The 18,975-nt window shown below is 38.2% G+C and overlaps 1 protein-coding gene across 2 annotated transcripts in view; it reads left to right on the top strand.

Moving 5' to 3' along the window:
• Positions 1–18,975, top strand: part of NUP107 (nucleoporin 107) — a 31,503-nt gene continuing 12,528 nt past the window's right edge. Inside the window, exons 1-13 of one of the 2 annotated variants that reach the window (XM_075057809.1) lie at positions 1–70; positions 831–916; positions 2,634–2,723; positions 7,044–7,180; positions 9,148–9,283; positions 9,821–9,924; positions 11,864–11,991; positions 12,319–12,367; positions 13,577–13,648; positions 14,138–14,226; positions 15,146–15,224; positions 16,181–16,294; positions 18,485–18,575. In XM_075057809.1, the coding sequence (XP_074913910.1) occupies positions 63–70; positions 831–916; positions 2,634–2,723; positions 7,044–7,180; positions 9,148–9,283; positions 9,821–9,924; positions 11,864–11,991; positions 12,319–12,367; positions 13,577–13,648; positions 14,138–14,226; positions 15,146–15,224; positions 16,181–16,294; positions 18,485–18,575 (1,183 nt within the window). In that variant the 5' untranslated portion in view covers positions 1–62. Of the gene's footprint in view, positions 71–830; positions 917–2,633; positions 2,724–5,806; positions 6,922–7,043; positions 7,181–9,147; positions 9,284–9,820; positions 9,925–11,863; positions 11,992–12,318; positions 12,368–13,576; positions 13,649–14,137; positions 14,227–15,145; positions 15,225–16,180; positions 16,295–18,484; positions 18,576–18,975 lie in introns of those variants that run through there. The other variant, XM_075057810.1, reaches the window with a different exon arrangement.

Here is an 18,975-nt window from a genome sequence, read left to right as displayed (position 1 = left end):
CGGCGCTGGCGGAGGCGGGAACGCTTGAGGCCGGGCTGTGCCGGGCCGGGCCGGAGGCCGCTATGGAGAGGTGGGAGACGGCGGGAGAGGGGGGGACGGGAACGACAGGACACGACAGACGGTGCCGGGGGGGTGCGGGCCCCGCACCCGCGGGTGTGCTGTGATCTGTCACATCCCGCTGTAGCGGCCGCGGAGGAGCGGTGCGCTGACGGGGCGGGCTGGAAGAGTTTCTGAGGGGTATCGAAGGCTTTTTTGTCACCCGGGAGCTTTGAACCGGCTTGATTTCTTCTGGAATGTGTCGACAGATTAAACTGAAGCTGTTAATTAGGCGGGAATCGTTGAGCCGGGCCTTGGCAGGGTGCTCTGCAGGCAGGCCCGCGTAGGCAGTCACGGCTGCGGCCTTCGCAGTCCACCGGCGGCTTCTCACTCGAGTTTTAGTGATTGTTACCCGTTTTTTAGCCCTTCTGCAAGACATGTGAACTTCCTTTATCTGTGGTGGTTTTGTGTATCCGAAGAAAAAAAACTCAAACGGTGACATCCTGTCATTCTTTCAATTTGATTTTTCAATTTGAAATTGCATTTTGTACGGTTGTATCTCTTACTAGGAGGAGGAACAAAGTGTGGGTTTTCAGACAAACCCATTTCCCTGAGCTGATGAGCAATACTAGATGTTCTGTAGAGGAAACTGGGCATCCGTACGAGAATTAGAGGTGCCTTATGCTTTGTTAAGCTTCCCGGTTGTGGAGTTACTTGAAGCAACAAAAAAACCCTTGTTGTACATTCTGCTTGTGTTCACTTGCTTACTTTGTGTCTATGGTGTTGTTCTCTAGAAATGGTTTTGGAGACGTGTTATCCCCCCGTGATGTAGAGATGGCCAGACCTGGATGGAAGCAAAGCTCTCAGAAAAGAGTTTCTAGTATCCTTTTTCTGTAAAGACTTTTTATCTTCTCTTTAATCATTGCTCGCTACTTTCACAAGGTGTGTGTATTTTTACCAGTGCTTTGATTTTGAGCATGTTGAGAATAGTTTTTAAATATACATCAAGTTACTCTCTGATTCTTACCCATTTAAAGTGAAGAATGTACGAATGTAATGTGAAATTGTTATTTGTGAGGTATTCTGCGGTCAAAATTTTGCTATTGAACTGCCTCATTTTCCCTTTTTGTAGTTTTTTTTCTTTTCTGTGTGGTATTTTCATGTATTAAGATGGAGAAAAATTCAAAAACAAAACTGATTGCAGTATCTAAAAACTAGTGGGGAAGGATATTAACGACTGACTGAAAGTGTGACTAGGAAATCTGGATGAGTTTCATTTAGAAAAATACTGCATTTTCAGCAACATAGTACATTACTTGGTCTTTACAGAAGAACTTAGGGGTGAGCCAAAAGATGCAATTCTTTGCCTTTTCACAGAGTAGTATTTCCTCTGAGTGGAATTTTCTCTCTCCCTTTCTTTTCCCCACACTGTAGTCTCAAACCACATCAAAGCTGTTGTAGTGATGGCTCAGAACAGATTATTCAATAGACTTCAGGGAAAGTAAGAGATTGTTGAAATGCTTGCATAATCAGTTCTTGACTATATTTAGATGGATTATTTCGATTGTGGGTTAAATATGATTGCAGGGGTGTTGCACTGCCTATCTCCTGAACTTGTGCTGTCACATTTGTGTAGCATGGTGTTTTACAGTTTTTCATGGGCTTATGAACTCAGGTTGATGTCAGCCCAGAGAACTATGAGAGCCATAGCTGACATCTCTGAGTTTTTTGACAAAATAAAGTTTTCTTCATTATATCTTAATTTTGTGGTTTTATGCTCTTCTGCATGTATTGTGTTATTAGAATATCATGATTATTCAGTGTATCTTAACCTCCCATCCGCAGTAATAGCAAGAGGAGTGCACAGACATAGATTTATATTTCCACAGAATTTTTTCCCCCACTTATTTACAATAAGAAAAAAATACCATGCAATTTGACAGTTAATATAATGGTAGTTTGCTGGTTATGACAGCAAAGGAATCCAGTACACTTCCTCGTCTTTCTGGTTTTTGCAAGCAGAATAAAATTAGTGAGATTGTCCCTAAGAATCACGACGTTCTTGGACACTGATACAACACAGGATACTGAAACTTTTACACAACTACTTCTTAGTAAGCCATACCTGGAGCAGTGAACCTAGTTGCTGACAGGAAAAGGCAAAGTAGAGCAACAGCCTAAAGTCATCAGCATCCTGAAACTGAGAGAACTGGCTTTTTAAATACATTCAGTCTCAGATTTTCTTGTTATGGTTTATGCAGCATAAAGCAGTTCCTCGTGGGGCAAAAGTACTCTCTTTGATCTGAGCAGTTATGAGAAGTGAGGAGTCCCAGACCTGCTGCGCTCAGGCTTCTGAACTTTACCTTGCAGTGTCTCTTTTTTTAGCCCACCAGCTTTTAAGCTTCTGGTGAAATGTTTTGTGACCTAACTCAGGCTCATGAACGGGACTTTCTGCTTTAATCTGAAAGACAAGATGTATAATCTTCGTAATGTTTGAGCTACAGCAAATTATTTTTCCTTTCCAAGTATTCACAATTGTTTTGAATAGAGCTGAAAGCATGTTTAGGAGAATGTTTCTTAACTTGTTTGTTAATCAGTTCTTACATCCCTGGATGACACTATTGGAAACGTGACACCCAGAGGACAGCTGATTTCCCGAACTCCTAGTTCATTGCTTCGCCAGCCAGGTAAGACTATTTTCTTTCTTTAATATTTAGTTAAAGGAATAATATGCTTGGACTTCATAACTGATAACAATTCATAACACTGAAAGACATGGACGTACTGTAGTGGGTCCAATGAAGGGCCACAAAGTTGAGAAGAGCTGGGATTGTTTAGCCTGGGAAAGAGAAGGCTCGGGGAGGCAGGGGAGGGTCTTGTCAATGTGCATAAATACCTGATGGGAGGGAGTAAGAAGACAACCAGGCTCTTGGTGGCGTCCAGTGAAAAGACAAGAGGTAATAGGCACAACAGGATACACAGGGAATTCTGTTTAAACATAAGAAAACACTTTTTTACTATAGGGGTGATTGAACGCTAGAGCTGGTTGCCCAGACAGTCTGTGGAATCTCAGTCCTTGGAGATAATGAAAGCTGACTGGGCAAGGTCCTGAACAACCTTTTCTAGTTGACACTGCTTTGGGTAGGGGGCTTGGAGCGGTTGATCTCGAGAGGTTCCTTCCAACCTCAACTACTTGGTGATTCTGAAGTTAAACGTGTTTATAAATAGGGAAGAAAACACCTAGTAGCAGTCAACATATATGTTCATATGTTACATATTTATGCTATTGCTGAATGCCAATGGATTTTTGCCTTTCCATTTTTAGAGGGTGCTTGAGCTTCATTTTCTTTGTTTGGCACAAGAGTATGTCCAGTATTGTTTCAGTTTCTCTCAAGTACCATGTTGAAACTGATTCTTACTAGTCAGCAATCTAGTTTGTTGTGTTTCCTTCTTTTTCACAACCTTCTTTTGGTTTTGCAGTAGCTTTTAATTCTTTGAGATAGCGTGTGGTGTCTCTTCAGGAATTTTTACATCCTTGTTTTTGTGGCAGTTTAGTTCTGTTGCTGACCTTTCTACCATGTGTGTTTATTGGCAAATGATTTCCCTCTCCACTAGCAGGAGAAGAAATTAGATGGCACACCTCACAGAAAGGATGTGGAACCACACGTGTTGGCTAGGGTCAGGTTGCCCTGAAATGTCCCAATCTCAACCTCTGTGTTCTGCATCAGCTGACACATATTAGGAGTGTGTTGAGGGTTATTCCCAAACTGGCACTGGTGCAAAGATAGTTCCAGACAGACTGATTCTTCATGGTTTCTCGGGGTTCCTGGCAAGTTCTGTGTAGCCCGTGCTTGTTCTCATTTAGTGTAATATCTAGTGGCTTCTTCTTGGGTGGCCAGCAGTAAAGACAAATGCTGTTAGCATCAGCCTTCTTCTCGAGCACAAGCTATTTGTGTGTCAGCATTGGCAGCTCTCTCAGTGAAAGTGCAAGTTGTTCTTAGTGTTGACTTGACACTAAACATACTGTGAAAAGGTCTGTAATCCTTTAGAGCCTTCCTCACTAGCTGTGGGTGAAATAAAGAAACATGCCTATTCCTTACATTTCCATGTCATCACCAGGGCTTACCTCCCTTTTCCTTGTCACAGTCTCTTGCTGTAGTCTTTATTTTGTCATCATTCAGACATTTATATAAGGGGTTCCTATTTTTTTGTCATCATCTAGCCTGTGTGTTTTCCATCAAGCTCCAAGAGCATGGTTGCACCTTCTGCTGCTCCACATCCTTCTTTCAGGACTGCTTGGAGATGGGTGATGTGTTAGTTGTTTTAAAGAGAGGAGCACTGTGTGTCATACTGTGATGGTCAGAGGGTACTTCAAAATCAAGTAACTCTTTTCCCACTTTTATCTTCAAATTAGAACATGTGTATACCATCTTGACCATTGTCTGTCTTCAGTGAAGATCTTTATTTCAGTTAGTGTTTTGATCTATCAGCTTGCCATGATTTTGTTGCTATGAAGTTTCTGTTTTGTCTATTTTCAGAAAGCTCAACAGTACAGAATTTCATAAGAGGTAGTGTACAGTTTGTTTTTGCAGCAGCTACCCCCAAACCATATAGGGAGTTGATGTCAGATGAAAGTAGAGATCACGGATGGAAAATACTCTGATCAAGAAGGTTTAATGTTGAGCAGTTCTGTTCATTTGTATGGCCGGTCAGCATAGAGATGTAACATCAGGAGATGTTACTAGACAGCATATACTCTGTAAACCTGCCATCTGTTTTTTAACAGACTTCAGAAGGAGACTGTCTGGTTTCTGAATAATGATTCTCTCTGCAAACTTCCCTAAATGGCTGATGGTTATCCATGTGTGTGCCTATGATCTGTGATAAACTTTCTTCAAACAGCACTTTGAGTGGACAGAGAGTCCTTCCAGAAGGTTTGCTATTTGCTGTGCCTGCACTATTTAATCCGAAGACTTCTGCGCTTCTTCGTTACAACTGCATTTCTCCTTGGCATCCTGGCTTTCATCTGTTTAACCTCTGGCACTGCATTGTACAGATTTTCTGAGAGTCACAAGTGTCATCAGCTACATACACTAGAGCTACTTCTCTTTCAAACTGTCTGAAGATTCTGCAACAAACAAAGCATCAGCATTTTCACTCCTGTTTCTGTTCCCGTTGTACACTCCCATTCCTACAGTGGGACATTTAAAGTGTTCTTATGAAGTGCATCCATTATCTCCTCTCCCGAGGACAAGGGGTTTTGCTTCTTTTGATGTCAGTTGCTCCTAATTGTGGCTTTGGGAGTATTAGAAACTGTATGTGAGGATTATTCAACATAGTTCTTTTCTGCCACCCTGTGAATTCTTAACCCTTGAGTCCATTGTGTCATATGGGTAGGGGGGGTTACAGCAGTTACTTTCTGGTACCATGGAGGAGAGAAGGATTATCCATTAACAATTTAAATGCTTTGATCTGCAACTTCAGAGTCAGACTGTTAATGCTAGTAGCCATAATTCTAGTTCAACAGATTGAAAATTGATTTGTCTCTTTGATTTTCAGTATGCCTGACTTTCATGTCTCAAGAGTTTAGGGAAAGTTCATTGGGAACAAAACCTTTGATTCTTCAGCTTTCTCGATCTGTGTGAAACTGATGCATGGAAAACTAAATCTACCTATTGATACAAAGCCTTCTAAGGTCCCTGTACCTGTTTGCAATGACCTTGCCCCCTTATAATTTGAGGGTGTTGGAGATCTGACGAGATATACTCTTGGCGACCTTCAGGACCAGGGAAATTCCAAGAAAGTTCTTTTTACCTCAGGCACTGGAAAAAAAAAAAAAGTGCCACAGGCATTTGATTTTCTGCTTCCAAACTGGATGATCTGATAGAAACCCTGGACATGCTCTTTATTTTGTGGTTGTATATGCCGTTGTGGGCATCTTTGATGCCTCTGATTCCAGCAGTGCAAAAGGAAACATTAATGATCTCAATGCTGACTGAAGCTGTCTTGTTATCAAGAACTGCTGTTGAGGGTTGTACAAGCACTTCTCTCTCCAAATTTTCTAACAAAATGTTGGGACTATGTGTCATTCCCTCTTTACCACTGTTGACACATCTCCTGATTTGGCTGTCACTGTCAATGTTTTTAGGTGGCTTCCCAGGCTGTTTGTGATTGATAAGGGGACCAAAGCAGCTACTGTCTCGATGCAAATTTTGTGGTCTTTGGACTGTATGAAGGTCTGTTGTGGTGGAGCTCCCTGTTGTCATAGGCTGTGGCATTTATCATCTTGCATAGCAGTGTCTCCATTTTTAACATGGGTCAGATATTCCTGGGAACACCAGCCGTTGCACTCATGTGCGGGATTATCTGGAGCAGATGTAGTGCTTGGTGGAGCAGACTTGTGGTTGCCTTTTGCTTTAAGGGTTTGGAGACCAATTTCCAAGGAAGAGTGACTTGAGATTTATTGCTGTCTATGTTAATGGTGTGTATTTACTAGTGAACTCTAGTAACCGAAGGTGCATCGCATATTTGGTGCATATGTACACTCGCGTTCAACCTGGCTTCAGACTTCTATCTGGAATGCTGCTGCACTTGAGAGGGAACTGAAATGACAGTAGATGGGCTTTGTCTTTATGTTTATACATGTCCTACTTAAAAAACTAGGGCTTGAGTATGCTCCAGACTTGGTTAGCAGGGTGTTCGTATAACTCCAGAGTAACTAGATATGTAGATTATTAAGTTCTATTATTGATAATTAACCTTATTTCTAACTGTTGTTGGGCCTAAGACTTCTTTTTCTTTTATAATTGGCATTTGTGGCTTTGGTACAAGCCTTCTGATGGAAGGAAAATGAAGATGGACAGGAGCAAGTTATTTCTCCATCAGGTTGGTTTGTCTGTTTCTTGTGTGACGGAGCAGGATTTCATAAATACTTCAATCTCCATTATAAGATTTCTTTTGGACCTCCTTGATAGAGCATAGTGGCCTTAAATACTTTTTCTTTTCAGAAAAGGCACGGTCTCTTTCAACTACTGCACTAAATCGAAGCTCCATGAAGCCATCAGATATGTCTGCCATCCTGGGAACAGGAGGGAAATCTCCTCTGATTCTACCAACTCCTGGACTTTTTGGCAATCTGTCAATGGTAAGATGGTTAGAGCACCTTCTTCTCTTCTTGCTTCTGTGAAACTTATAAGAAACTACAAGTTTACAGTGTTTCAGTGGTGTTTGCACCAAGGACAAACTGTGGGTGGTACAAGCTTGCTAGTACTACTGTTGCTGCTTGCTATTAGTATTATTTATTTCTGTGGTGTTCTTTGAGATGATGTGGTGAGGAATAATGGGGGATTTTAAGGACTTGCTAAATACACGATGTGTGTTAAGCTAGTCCTTATAACATCAGCTTCTAACTACAAAAATCCTGACTTTGCTTGTTTACAAATTCTTCAAAGACAATTGTTCTATGTCAGCAAGTTAAACCTTCAGAATTTTTCTTATTTTAGCACTCTCCAGTATTAGGCTTCACTCGGATGTTAAAGTTTGGACTTCAAAGAACAAGCTCTTCTGATCACTTTTCAGATGATAATTATCTTCTACTGTAATGTCTTTGGAAAAACACTGATTAGAAAATTTATCAGTAGGGACATCTGAAGTATTTTATCTCTGTTTATTTTTAAATTAACTCAAAACAAGTTAAGATGTCTTTCTGTATGTGCATTTTAATTCATTCTCCCTTCTAGTTGTTTCTATAGTTTGTTACAGTCCATTTGTTTCTTTAAATTATCAGGTTCTGGGGCCTAGTTGACCAACATGTATACAGCTCTTAGCAGTGCCACTTTTCCTCTGATTCAGAGCCTCTTGTCATTCTGTAACTAGTGTTTTGTGAGTGGAGTACATTTTAGGTTAGCATTTAGTGCTCTGACTTGAATCCTGTTTAGATTAGCAGGGTGAAACTTGGGACTAGACAAAGGCTTTCACAGGAGGGTGATGGAAAAAGGACTTAAAATTATGTCTTGTGGAAGTTTGTGGTAGATAAGAACACTTATCAGCTCTTTTTGCATTTCCCACAGAGACCCGAAATGATTTTACTGGAACTGAGTTTCTTGTTATTTTTACTCTGCAGTCAGAGTGCTTATAGCGTTCTGTTCTGGTTGGCTAGAGGGCTGTAATGGCAGAGAGAGATCAGACAAGAGGAATACTGTGGTAGAAACTGGGGCATAAAAGGAAGAGTAACAGGTATATGTCCACAGGTTTTGAATATACTTAAGCGACTGCTACAGCAATGTCATCTGGTTCCCTGTTTGTACTTGTTTGGGCGGGATCATTTTAAGAGTGGAAAAAAGAATCAACCAGTGGCACATCTCTAGGTCTTTGTATAGCATTAATTGCTGCTGAGAAAGCAATTGCTGTCATGGAAACAGCTACAGGAAGCTGTCCTCTCAGTGCAGTGTGTGTACAGTCTATCTTCTCTTTTGGCCATTTTGCTGCTCTGATGTCAGATATGTTATCAAATACCTACCCTGAAATACCCCCCACGAAGTATAGGTATGTCATTATTTCCCCCTTTAATATTCTGATACTTGCTATTATTTTAAACATGTATTGCTTCATTTGATTAACTGGTTTTGAGCAGTTCACCAAGAAGGCTGAAAGACTGGTAAATGGTTCTGATTCAAATTTTAACAATTTGCTTAACTTTTCACAGCTGCTTTATGACCTAGTCAATGTTATTCTGTCTTTTTACTTCAAACGACAAAATACTAAGTAAACATTTAGCATACTAGAAATGAAAGTTTAGAGTGATTTATTTGTTTTAAGATGAAAAGTGATACATGGTGTTTTAAAGTAAACGGTCTTATTAGATTAGCTTCTACCTGAGTATTTCCTGGGAAAAAAAAAAAGATAATTTCCTTTTCCCAGATTAAAATTTATCTTTTCAGAGCTGTTTGTTAAAGGCATAGTGGCACCTTATCTAAAGGCAGTTATTTCATTATTAGTTTTTTAGGATTGCTCTGTTTATACCATTCATATAGAAGGAAGAAACTTGGAGCTAGGCTTATAATAGTCTGAGATTTGCTATTCATTTTCCTTATGTTCTTGTTTTGCTTTTAGTTGGATGAAACTAGCTGGACAACAACACTCTCGCCTCAGCAGACAGGAAAGTTCGTAAATCTAGACATGTCCAATGCAACAGAAGATGTCACTATGAGTGCTGTACTATTGCGTGAGGATGATCCTGGGGAAGCTGGTGAGACAATCTGAAATTTTCATAATAATTGACCACATTTTTTATTAGTGGGATATAAATACATATGTTCTTTTTTTTTCTGTATTATTTTGCTGATATTCCTTTGTTAAAAACAGTCTAGTTTTAAAAGTTCAGAAAGTTAATCTCTTCCAGTTATGGGAGTTTTGAGACTTTGTGTCTTCTGTGGAACCTGATGGCACAAATGGGGTGCTCTGGTGACGTGAGATGCCAGCTGGATTAGTTTTGTGGAGATATGCAAATGATTTTTTTGGTAAAACTTTCACAGATGACAGGTTTACAGCAAAAGTTTTTTAAGTATTTGACTTACCTCGTAGCTTCTGTGTGTCTTAACTATCTTAGTTGATAAGTTCTTCTGACTTTATGGGATATAAATAGTTCATATCATCATTGTCTTCATTTAGATTTACAAAAAATGATATGCCTTGTTATCAGAAGGACTTTTTTTGTAGTCTGTTGGGGTTTTTTTACCAAATTGTGTCTGACTAATATGGCTGTTTCTTCTTAAATCTGTTCTAGCTACTATGAGCATGTACTCAGATTTTCTGCATTCCTTCTTGAAACATACATCAACTACCATTTTTGATCTTGTGGATGAGTATGAAAGTATTTGTAACAGTCAGGTAAGTAGTTTGCTTGGGGTTTTGTTCACTTTATTTTACAGTCCCTTCCCAAAGTAGTATTGCTGGTTTTTTTTAAGCTGAGAAGTCATAGTGCTTAACATAGACACTTTAAATCTTCCAGCTGGTTGCAGTCTTATGAGTCACTGAACACTAGCACTGAATAGCATCTCTCTTTCCTCATACACTACTTTGGCACAGGAATACCCATTGTGTAGCTTGCTGAATACTGAAAATGTCATCTGGCTGCCATTCCACTACAAGTGTCAAGTGACAATAAACACGAGCAGATGTATAGATTTTTTTTTTTGTTAATGATAATAAGCTGGATTAAAATGTTCTTATTTCTCTTGGGTATAAATAAATAAAATCATTGTATTATGATGCTTTAAGAGTTTTCTCCTACATTACTAACAATCTGGCAGTAGAGGGCTCAACATTAGCTTTAAAGTGTCTCTGCTTTTAGACATATTTTTTTTATTTGATTGGCTGCTGACCGACAGTTCAGGATCAGCAGGGATTGACAGTTTGAAAGGAAGACACTATGATGCTTCTATCAATAAGTGTTGATCATAGAAGAGATAGGTAGGCAGGTAATTTTTTTAAAGAGACTTCATACCTCTGTGTATTGTTAAGAAAGCGCATTCTTGGTAGAAGGTTGCTAGCCCTGTTTTGTGCAAATTTGTTGTTGGGGCTGGCTAAGTTGGAGAACGCTGCGATCTTCAATGAGGTGTGTACCACAACTGTGTTCCCAAGTGGAACAGCAGACAAGTAGCAGACAAGAGAAGGAAAATAAATGTGAACTTGATTATTTTGTGAGATGGTGGAACTTCTGAGCTTAAATGGAAAAGAAAGTCTCTTCCATGCCTCCTGTTAGAGTATGTGGATACCATCTACAACATCATGGAACATAGAGTGGTCGTTTTAAGCCATGTGGAATTGGGGGGAGTTGACTGCATGTTGCCATACAAAAGCAGAGTGAAGGATGCTGCTCCAAGGATTGGCTTGGATGTTGCTGAGGCGGCTTGAGATGGGGGTGGAGGGGCAGCCCTGAGCTCTCCTGCTGCCTCTCTGCTGTACCCTGAGATCAGCCCAGTGGCTTCTAGCAGCCATCAACTCTTTTCATATATTCTGGGAGATGATAGAAGGGAACAGAAGATCATGTTCCTCTCTTGCATCGTGGTGGTACACATCATTCTTTTCTCCAAATCTGTTGCTCACCTCCCACTTGAAAACTGATTGAAGATATTGATGCCTGACAAATTGGGTACTCCTAAAATGTAAGAGTTTGGGGCTGTTCTCAGAAGTAGGAGGAGCTCTGGAACTAGCTACTGATGGAGAAGACTTTATTGTCCAAATTTTCTTCATAATAAATAAAGGAAAAGATAATAGAATTTCTTTTTGGTGATACTGTAAATTATGTGGTAACCAACAGTTTGGGTTTCCTCATTTAACAGAGCTAGAAAGGAAAGGGTATCTTTCAGACACTGATAAAAGCATAAATGCTGTCACAAATACCAGTAGGGCTGACTTTATGACTTTGTTTGGTATTGATGTATATGGAAAAAAGTTGGGGATTTTGGTGGTTTGTTTTTTGTGTGGTCTGTTTTTTTCATTTTTTTTCGATGTTTGTCTTCTCTCCCTCCCAGTCTTCTGGTGCTTTTTAATTGATCAACATAAGCTGTTTTTATCCTGGCTTTGTACAGTGCATTGCAAAACAAAGCTGCTCTCTTGGTTTATGGCCTCTAGGCTGTGTTAATATTATTTTTATTAATAATTAAGGGAATTTATGGTGTGGAGTATCATTTACCTATTTTGGAGAGATGGTAATCAAACTTAGCTGTTGAAAGCATTCAGGATAATGAAAAGATTGCTATAATGGCTTAGGAAAAAAAATACAACGATGGACAATATTAACTATGTATAAATTTATTTACCTCAGGTGAATATACTAGGGAAAATAGTTTATCGGGCAACTCCTGGACAGCAAAAGTTTTCAAAAACTGCCAGTGTGTTGTGGCTTCTCAAGCAGGAGATGGTAACTTGGAGACTGTTGTCCTCGCTTTATAGGTAATTCCTTTGAAATGCATGTTATGTTTTTACACTGACCTGACTTTGTTGGATATATTTTTAATGAGTTTATAAATACACAGTGAGGCAATTAAGTTCCTATTAATAATCTGTTTATGGAACTAGGTGCTGATATATATGTCTATTTATTATCTATTTACAGAAATGAAAGTTGTAAACGGGCCTATTCTTATTACCTTTGCAACTTCTGGTATCTTTTTAAAAGAACATTTTTGTAATGGTATTTTTAAGGGCTTTCACTTATGCATTCTGCTGAATTTTCTCAGCTTTATTTTAATCATTAACGTTTTGCACTTTTATTTCTAGAGACAGAATACAGTCTGCACTGGAAGATGAAACTGCATTTGATATCACAGTAAGCTTGGACTTCTGGGAGGTTTTTTTAAGCGATATAATAAGCTAAATACAAGCTAAGTGCTTGTATTTTATTTTTAGAATCTCAATATTGCAGCCACTCAAAATTCAAAGGTGAAGGAAGGAATGTGAACAAAAAATGAGACTGATTTGTTTTTTATCAAGACAAATATTAAATTATTTCATATATTGTGAAAAGTTAATTTAAATATTCAATTCTGAAAAGAAAATGCTAGTGTAAAAAATATTATAAACTATACTTTGTTTTATTTCCTTAAGTATTGCACATACACTTGGAAAATCGCTAGAAATAACTATTTATTTCTTTTTAAAAGTTGCATCAGTAGCTGTAATGTTCCCATAGGTCAGAGATAATTTTGCTTTGCCTAAAAGAAGAACATGTGCTCTCAAGCTGTCTAGCCTTTGCAATCCTGATTCCAATTTATCTCAAGAGAAATCCAAATTTTTTAGCATTCTTCTTTCAGCTGTAGTCTTCTTGTCTATGTCAATATAGTGCTTCCAGCTGTTGCTGCCAGAATATGCTTAGGAAGGCAAAACAATAAGTGACTCTGCCTTTGTAAAATTTATGATCGCAGTTGCTTTTTTCTCAGTCATAAAATAGCTTCCTCTAGGATTCCCACTGCTAAGTTGTCACTATTAAATTAAACACTGTTGTGCCAAAAAACAGTCTCCTCCTACCTGTGTTTTTTAGGAAAATGCGTATTCTGTTCTCTTTTTGTTGCAAGACTAATGAAAGCTAAATTAATGCAGGAGAACAGATAGAAGGATCAGGGTTCTGGGGTTAGGTTTTGGGGGTTTTGGAGGTTTTTTTTGCTTGTTCATGTTAAGTGTGTGTATGGTCTTGGAAAATGTCATCTTTTTTTATGTATACAGTAATAAATGGGATTTAGGATAATATGAGTGCAGTCAGTGGAATCAATGGATCTACTATGTAGAATCTTTCTGTGGTCATACATCTGTGAATTACATTCTGAATCTCATTTTTACAGTTTTTAGTGTAACTGGATGTAAAAGATCATCCAAATAAAACAAATATATAGTGTCATCCATTTTTAAAAAAGGGGTAGGGGAGAGGTAGCATACTGAACTTGTAGAAAGTTTATGAGTTAGTATGTGTCCAATTTGGTATTTGTGGGTTTGTGACAAGTTTTCTTTTCCATGAAGTAATAATCAGCTTTTTCTTAAATAGGTTTTAACTGCTAGTGAAAAAACGAACGTAGACAACTTGTTTCAGAAAGATTCAGTTGTTCGGCAAAGCCAGGTATGATGGAAAGTTTTTAAGATGAGAATGGAAAATAGATCAGTAGACACTTATATGTTTATAACACTAATGCTCTATGCACTTTTTAAAGCTGTTTCTGACACTTTTTTTTTATATTCACTAAAGTGTGTTGGTCTTTGTATGCATAAAAATAATGCTCTTTAGTTTCTAAAGATCAGAAATGTTTTTCAGGCTAGCTTGGAGAGGGTGGAAGGCTGAGAGCTATTCCCATTTGGCTCATCTGTTACTGTTGATGGTGATTAATAAACTATTAAATAGCACTGTAGTAACTGCAGCATCTAGTGAAAAATAGAGATCAAGTGCCTAAACAACCTTCATATTGGATACTTTCAAAGTGGAATAGTCTTCAGGATGTGTACACCTTTGGTTACCATGTAGATAACGAGTATATCCAGAGATGAGAGGAGGGCAGTTAAAATATTATTTGTTACATGTTTGTTTTAAAAATGCAATTTAATTTTATTCCAGCTGGTGGTAGATTGGCTAGAGAGCATTGCCAAGGATGAAATTGGGGACTTTTCCGATAATATTGAGTTTTATGCAAAATCTGTGTATTGGTGAGTTCAGATTTCTTTGATTGTATACATGCTCCCATTGAGTGTAAGATTCACATGCACAGACACAGAATCGCTCTTAAAAAAGTGGATTTTTAAAAGTTGTTCAGTTCATTCACTTCTTTTCTTTAAATTCTTAGATGTAAAAATTGAGATTTTGTACCCATCCACTGAAGTGTATCTTCTCAAAAGTCAGTTACTGCTTTTGGGAGGTGAGGATGGAAGTAAAACCATCAAAGCAACTTAATTTAATCTTAACCTGGATGCAGATTTGATTTTTTCATAATAAGGCACAATAAGAGATAGTCACCTGCTGATCAGCCTATTATTTATGCTGGATAAAACCATTTTTATTATGTGTTTCTCAGGTGGTCACTTCTTTGTCTGGCTTTAATTTTTGCCTGTTTAAGTTCTTGTCATCACTTTGTGTAACTGACCCTTCACCAGAAGCTGTTATTGTCATCTTTGTTATCAGTGGTGGGTTTTATGGCAGAAAAGACCAAAGACTACCTTTCATGCTAGATGTCTAGAATAAATCTGATTTTAATGGCCAGTGAATACAGGCTTTTGGAATCATGTGTTCAATTTCTGAACTGAAGTTGAATTTCTGTCCTAGACTGACTTTATAGTGAATGCTAGTGGGAAGTTTTGCTCATGTAGAAATCAATTCATAGTTAAATACAGGAATGATTGAAAATATGGATGCTTTTGAAAGAAATCAAAGATACATGTATTGATTCTAATATTGTACTTCTTGTGAAATGTTCCATTTTCACAACAGTAACACAGTCCATTGATAAACCAAGCGTGTCTCTTCTGTAACCATATTCCATGTAACAAAAAATATCTTTCAATACTTGTGTCTCATTAAAAGATGCTTGCTAAAAAAGCATTTTTCTGAAAAGCATTTCACTGCTTTCAGGGAGAACACACTACATACCCTGAAGCAGCGACAGTTAAGTACGTACATTGGAAGTTCTCGAGCTCTGGTCACAGAGTTGGTAAGTATTATTTAAAAATAAGGTTTGGTTTCAAAATGGGTTAGAGAGAGCATATATGCTATTTTCACAGCCTTCCACCAGCTTTTAGATAGTTGTACTATCTAAAAGCAGTAGTACTATCTGAAAATTAGTACAGAAATTGTGAGGCAGGGCACCTCTGGAGTTCCTTTTGGGATATGTGGACTTCTGTTTTCTTTCAGCAGTCACTTCCATACCGCCACCCGCCATCACAGGTCTCTGTGGTCTAAAAAAGCCATTTAGTTTAAATAGTACTTTTTATGTCTGAAACAAACTCATTTTCCTAACCAGAAAAGCTTATAAAACTGGAAGCCCTTGCAGGTCAGGGCATGCTGTCTTTATACAGTAACTAGTACAATGAAACCAAGTCCTGATGGGATTCCTTGAGAGCTACTGTAGTAAAAGCTAATAGAAGAGAAGTTAAGGGGGGAAAGGACTGTCTGGTAGAAGGAGGTAATGAACTGTCTCAGTGACAGCAAAGCAGTCGTAGAAGATTAATTCAATTGGGCAGTGATCTGAGGTATTTATTGACTGACTTGAGAAAATCTGTTTGGATTAAATAGAAGAAAGTACAGCTGTTGTGAAAAGCCTTCTCAGTCAGAAGGTGGAGGAGGAGGAACAGTTTGGTAGGTAGAGAGGCAGAAGGGGAAAGGATGTCTGAAGGTGAGAAGAGCTGGAAGATGAGAAGTTTGGGGGCAAAAAACAAGGTGGTGGAGTAAATAAATTGCAATGGCTCCTTTGGATAGAAACAGTGACAGAAGAGGAATAAAAGAAATGAGAGAGGAAAGACAGGGAAGTATCATGCTAGATATTACATGGTTCGTACAGATTGTTGTGCCAATGTGAAAAAGTGACTCCAAATTGTAAAACAGCGCAGGAAATCATCGGAAGAGGCATATAGGCATCGTGTGGATGGATGGTGACTTTTTCCCTTGCAGGATCCAGATGCTCCTATAAGACAGAAACTGCCACTTGATGATTTGGACCGAGAAGATGATGCAAGGTTATTGAAGTATCTCTTCACTCTCATCAGAGCAGGAATGACAGATGAGGTAAGCTGCAGAAAGTTATAGTATCTTCTTGGTTAACTAGTGTAAATTATTTAAATCTTACTGTTAAGGCTAATGAAAAGCTGTATACTAAAATGTTTAAATTTGGCTTGTAGTGATTTAATTTTCAATTTATTATCAGTACTGACAGTGATGGACTGCTAAATTAGTATTTTAATAAAATCTTCCATTTAGTTAAGTAATTTTGGGTGTAGGATACATGTTATGGAAAAGATGATGTATCTTTGCTTTTTTTGGTTGCTCGACAGTGTTTTTTTACTGTAGTGGCTTGATACTAAACACTGCCAGAAAAACACACAGAATGTTTCAAAGAACTTCCTGACTGCATCTCTAATAATCAATGGATTATCATACAGGCTTCCTTCTAGATATATTAGAGTAGAACACACTTGCAATTTTAACTAGACAGAGAGGTTTGATGTATGCTTTTCTTAGAAATAGCATTAAATTAAGCAAACTTTACTTGCTCTACTCATCTAATGTTCCCTTGGGTTATATGATCTGAGTGGAATTAAGGAAGAGAGTCAGGCCTATTTTTATCACCTTGTTGTACAAACAGTTGCAATGACACATTTGGAGGTGTGTCCCAGGACTGAGAACTGGGGGCCAGTGCACAAGATCCATAGGCTAATACCACCATCAGAAGAAACGTGGTTATTTACAGTGGTTACTTTCTTAGTTAAAACAACTTTTTCTTGCTTGCTTTCTACCTTTTGTTTTCTTACCTTTGTTGTTTGGCAGGGTCTTCAGCAGTGAAAACTCTCTGATAGACTTTATCTGAGTATTCTAGAAAGCACGTTATTATCCCCCATTAACTCTTCCACTTTAAGTGTCCTTGTTCCACCATCTTAGAGAATATATGACGTGTATACTTTGCATTAATCCTTAGCTGAGTAACATCCAGGCAATTTTGGTCCTAAAGCTGTTCTAAACAACAATTCCCAGTTGTGAAGTGACTTTCATGATTTAATCATGTAAATACTTGTATTGTGGTGTTGTCTAAAGGCCTCAGCTGGAAACTGATTCCCTTACACTAGGCTTTATGTATGTATAATGACATTTGAGTAATGAGAGGAAAAAAGGGACTTGAGATTCTTGTGCCCAAGACCTTAGACTTAGGAATATGGTTACTTGCTAGTATTCTGTTCCAATATGGTGCACGTCCATTAATTTTCTGATAGTATAGGCAAATGAGAATGTTGCTGCAGGGCAATATGAATATAAATTTGCAGCATCAGTTGTTCTGTAGTCACTGCTATGATGTCCCTGCTGTCTGATAAGCATGCAGTGGGTTATTCACTACTGAAAGAGCAACTTAAAATACTTCCAAGTTTACTCTGAATTAAGAACGAACCTCTGTTCATTTACCTATTACAATAGGTAATACCCAGCAGGTAAGCTAGAACAACTGGCTTGTCTCTTCTTTAAATTTACTGTTTGTCACCATTCCCAAAATGGCTGACTGTCTGCAGCCTTCCAGTATGAAGAGAACAGAATTTGGCTAAACAAACGAAGACTGCATATTGCAATTTCTCTCACTGTTCATACTGTTTTCTCAGTCCTGGAACAGTACCAGTGAGACTAATTAGATAATCTGTAGCTGACTTTTTTCTTTTTTTTTTCCAGGGGTGGAGGATTGGAAGAATTGTGGGGAAGCTTTTTTTTGTACAGTTTCTGTTCTACTTTCCATGCTATTCAAAATAGCTTTGACTTAAACCTGTTTGTGCTAGTGCATAGACTATTGAATATCATTATGGGAAAGGTGGGATTGCTATTTTTAGAAGTATATGAGAGGTTTGGAAAGCTAAGTTAACTGGAATAGTAGATGACTGCGTGAAGAGATGGGTTATACATCTAAGCAACAAGACGACACCTTAAACTAAACTTACCAGAAGGATGTGTAACAGCTGTTTAAGCTAGCAAAGATGAGACTAGCATATTTCTCACATTGCTATAAATACCAACTGTGTTTAGTGTAAAAAAACCAGTGATGACATTTTATTCACTTTGAAATCTTTCAGTTGTTTTGAGTTTAGGATTCTCTATCCTTATTTTTTGCATAGTAGAATCTCTACACAAATTAACTATTTTAATAAAGTTCAAATTTTTAAAGGAGAAGCTGGTAGTTTTCCTACCTTGAAGTCTGTTGCTGAGCAAATCATTATTTTTCAGGCACAGCGCTTATGCAAACGATGTGGTCAGGCCTGGAGAGCTGCAACTTTGGAAGGATGGAAATTGTACCATGATCCTAACATAAATGGAGGTATCTATTTCAAAGTGCATTTGAGACAGATGTAAAAATAGGGCAGAGGGCTTTCTCTTAATATCTGTCTGTGGCAAAGAGAAATAGCTCTTTCTTTTTACCTTAAGAACCCTTTTTGTATCTGAAATGTTTTATCATGTCTGTTGAACGTGTTAACATATAAAAACGAATATTTTAGTTGAAGGTATGAATTCACTGAATCCACTTAACATGCTAAAGTCACTTTCTTTCTGAAAATCAAGCATAATCACTAGGAAATAGATGTCTCAGAGTTCCAGACAGATCTTCTCCACTTCCATATAATATTCCAGTCTGTATTTTCTCAATATCTGAATTGTGCCACCTGGCAAACATTTTGTGGCTTGCAGGCTCCAAAGTTGGACTCTATATCCAGCTTCAA

This window comes from Buteo buteo, chromosome 26, assembly GCF_964188355.1.
Source record: "Buteo buteo chromosome 26, bButBut1.hap1.1, whole genome shotgun sequence".
NCBI classification, from domain to species: domain Eukaryota; kingdom Metazoa; phylum Chordata; class Aves; order Accipitriformes; family Accipitridae; genus Buteo; species Buteo buteo.
Note: the sequence above shows the minus strand (reverse complement) of the source record. Positions and strands in the feature narration are given on the sequence as shown.